Genomic DNA, 1,960 nt, shown 5'->3' on the forward strand with positions numbered 1-1,960 from the left:
GCCCGAGTCGCCCGCCACCATCGCATCCGTGTCGCGGACGGCGGAGACGTTTCCGACCAGGTCCATCAAGACCATGATTGGGGGAATGCCGATGGTAGGGCGTTTCGGCGAGGGAGAACGGGTAGAGCGGTCGCGATACATAATGTCACATAAATAGACGATTGGTATTTGAAGTGGTTTACACAACATGTAAAGGCTCGCCTTTTTGGTGCCCATTTTGCTTTGGTTGATCTTTTCAAGCTTTCCCGCGCTGACATTTTTTTTCATGTCTTCGCTTTGACCAATCAAAACCTGTCTCCGAAAAATCGATGACAGTGATTGGCTGCCAAAGTTCAACAAGAAGTGTGATTGGTGGAATTAGTTCAAATCGATCCACTGTTGTTTGGTCGGCTTGCTCGGCTTGCTCCGAATCAAAATGACCTTCTCGCATCGGAGCTCATTTCCGATTTTGCAAGCTCGATCCCAAGTGTCCCTGGCTGACCACGCTCCGTTCTTCCGGTTTCCACGCCTCGAACGACGGTGGTACACATGTGCTGGCCGTACCCATCGTTTACGGCGCGTGGCTGCCCGTGATACTATGCACGCTGCGGTCAAGTCCAGCCTGCCAGTTCGCCCCTCACTCTCCAAGTCCAGCGTCGTTGGAGTCGCCACACGCTCAGCTCCTGTGTGTCGACGCATCTGCTGCTGCTGACCGCCTGTGCTACTTGACGCGCTGACCTCGGGACGCACCGGGCATGAAGTTGGACTCGCTGTCCGTCGTGTACCCACCCGACGACCACGTCCCGCACAACCGCCGCAACAGCGCATTTGTTGTCGATAACGCAGTGCTACTAGAACTGGCGCTGGGATGGTGTCGTTTGTCCCGTAGCCCCCAACTCTCCTCACGGCATTGCCGCCAGGTGTGGCTGTCAACCACGTTCAGCTGCGAGACGCCGAGATTCCGCTACAGGACCCCGAGATGGAGCGTCGGAGGCGGCACTGGACGACTGCCCACTAGACCTGCAGGTGGACGGCGTTCTCCCGCCCTTTTTCGCTTCCAGCGATCCTCATCGACGGACAACCGCACGTAGATGCCTCAGGAGGGAGCGGGGTGCCACCGGCGACAAAGATCAAGAGAGGCTACCGCTAGAAATGGAGCGTTCGAGTCCCATCGGGGGTCAAGATGGAGCCTGAAGTCGCCATGACGACGACGTCGCAAGCGCCCAATTTGCCCAGCGACAGGGACACGCAGGCGGCATTGGCACTTGGCAGCAGTGTATCTACGATGGGCGTCACCACTGTCGCCGTGTACCGTAGTTCGGACCGTCACTATGGGGCTTGCATGGGTCAACGTAACTGTGGAGACGATGCCGAAGCCGCTACAGCACTTACATTTGGTAGCAATACTGGAGTAAATCTAAGTACCGTATGTTACCGTTGAACGCTTTGAGTACTCGTACTATTCATGACTCTGTGTAATTACACTGTATTCATCCCGCACTCGATATCCGATGCATTTTGCACGGTACCTTGTCAGCACAGCTACGCTGCATTCCGCATGGCGGGCATTGAACCTGCACCGGTGGGCTCAAACTCCACCATACTAACATCACATACAACGATGAGTCGAACCACCCCATACAAAGCCTAGTACGTTCGGTCCCTTTGAACACTTCGAACATGGTCATACAAATAACCATATATTCGGTCCATCATATCCACCCAACAACGCTGATCTCTAGTACTTCATCATTCTAGATTCTGCGCTCAAGTGGAAAGATGGTTGATCGCAGGAAGGACGCGGATAATGTAGAGGTACGTGTTTTGGCTGTTTCGGCATCGTGTTGTTATGCTAGTGCTAATACGAACGGCTATGTATGGGTAGTTGCCAGGACCAACGAAGACGCATGCAAGCGATGGAAGGCGAATTTACGGATCGTCCAAGACGCTTGAAATGGTAGTGATGACATTGTTTCGGCCG

General features: G+C 54.1%; 1 protein-coding gene across 1 annotated transcript; it reads left to right on the top strand.

Annotated features, from left to right (window-relative positions):
• Nucleotides 1–734: 734 nt before the first annotated feature.
• On the top strand, nucleotides 735–997 carry PHYSODRAFT_338726 (hypothetical protein; the record flags this gene model as incomplete). The annotated part of the gene is made up of 2 exons (XM_009536589.1): nucleotides 735–824; nucleotides 869–997. 2 exons carry the CDS (start codon nucleotides 735–737, stop codon nucleotides 995–997), a joined length of 219 nt encoding a protein of 72 aa, XP_009534884.1.
• Nucleotides 998–1,960: the final 963 nt, after the last annotated feature.

The sequence above is a fragment of the Phytophthora sojae genome, assembly GCF_000149755.1.
Source record: "Phytophthora sojae unplaced genomic scaffold PHYSOscaffold_9, whole genome shotgun sequence".
Taxonomy (NCBI): Eukaryota; Oomycota; class Peronosporomycetes; order Peronosporales; family Peronosporaceae; genus Phytophthora; species Phytophthora sojae.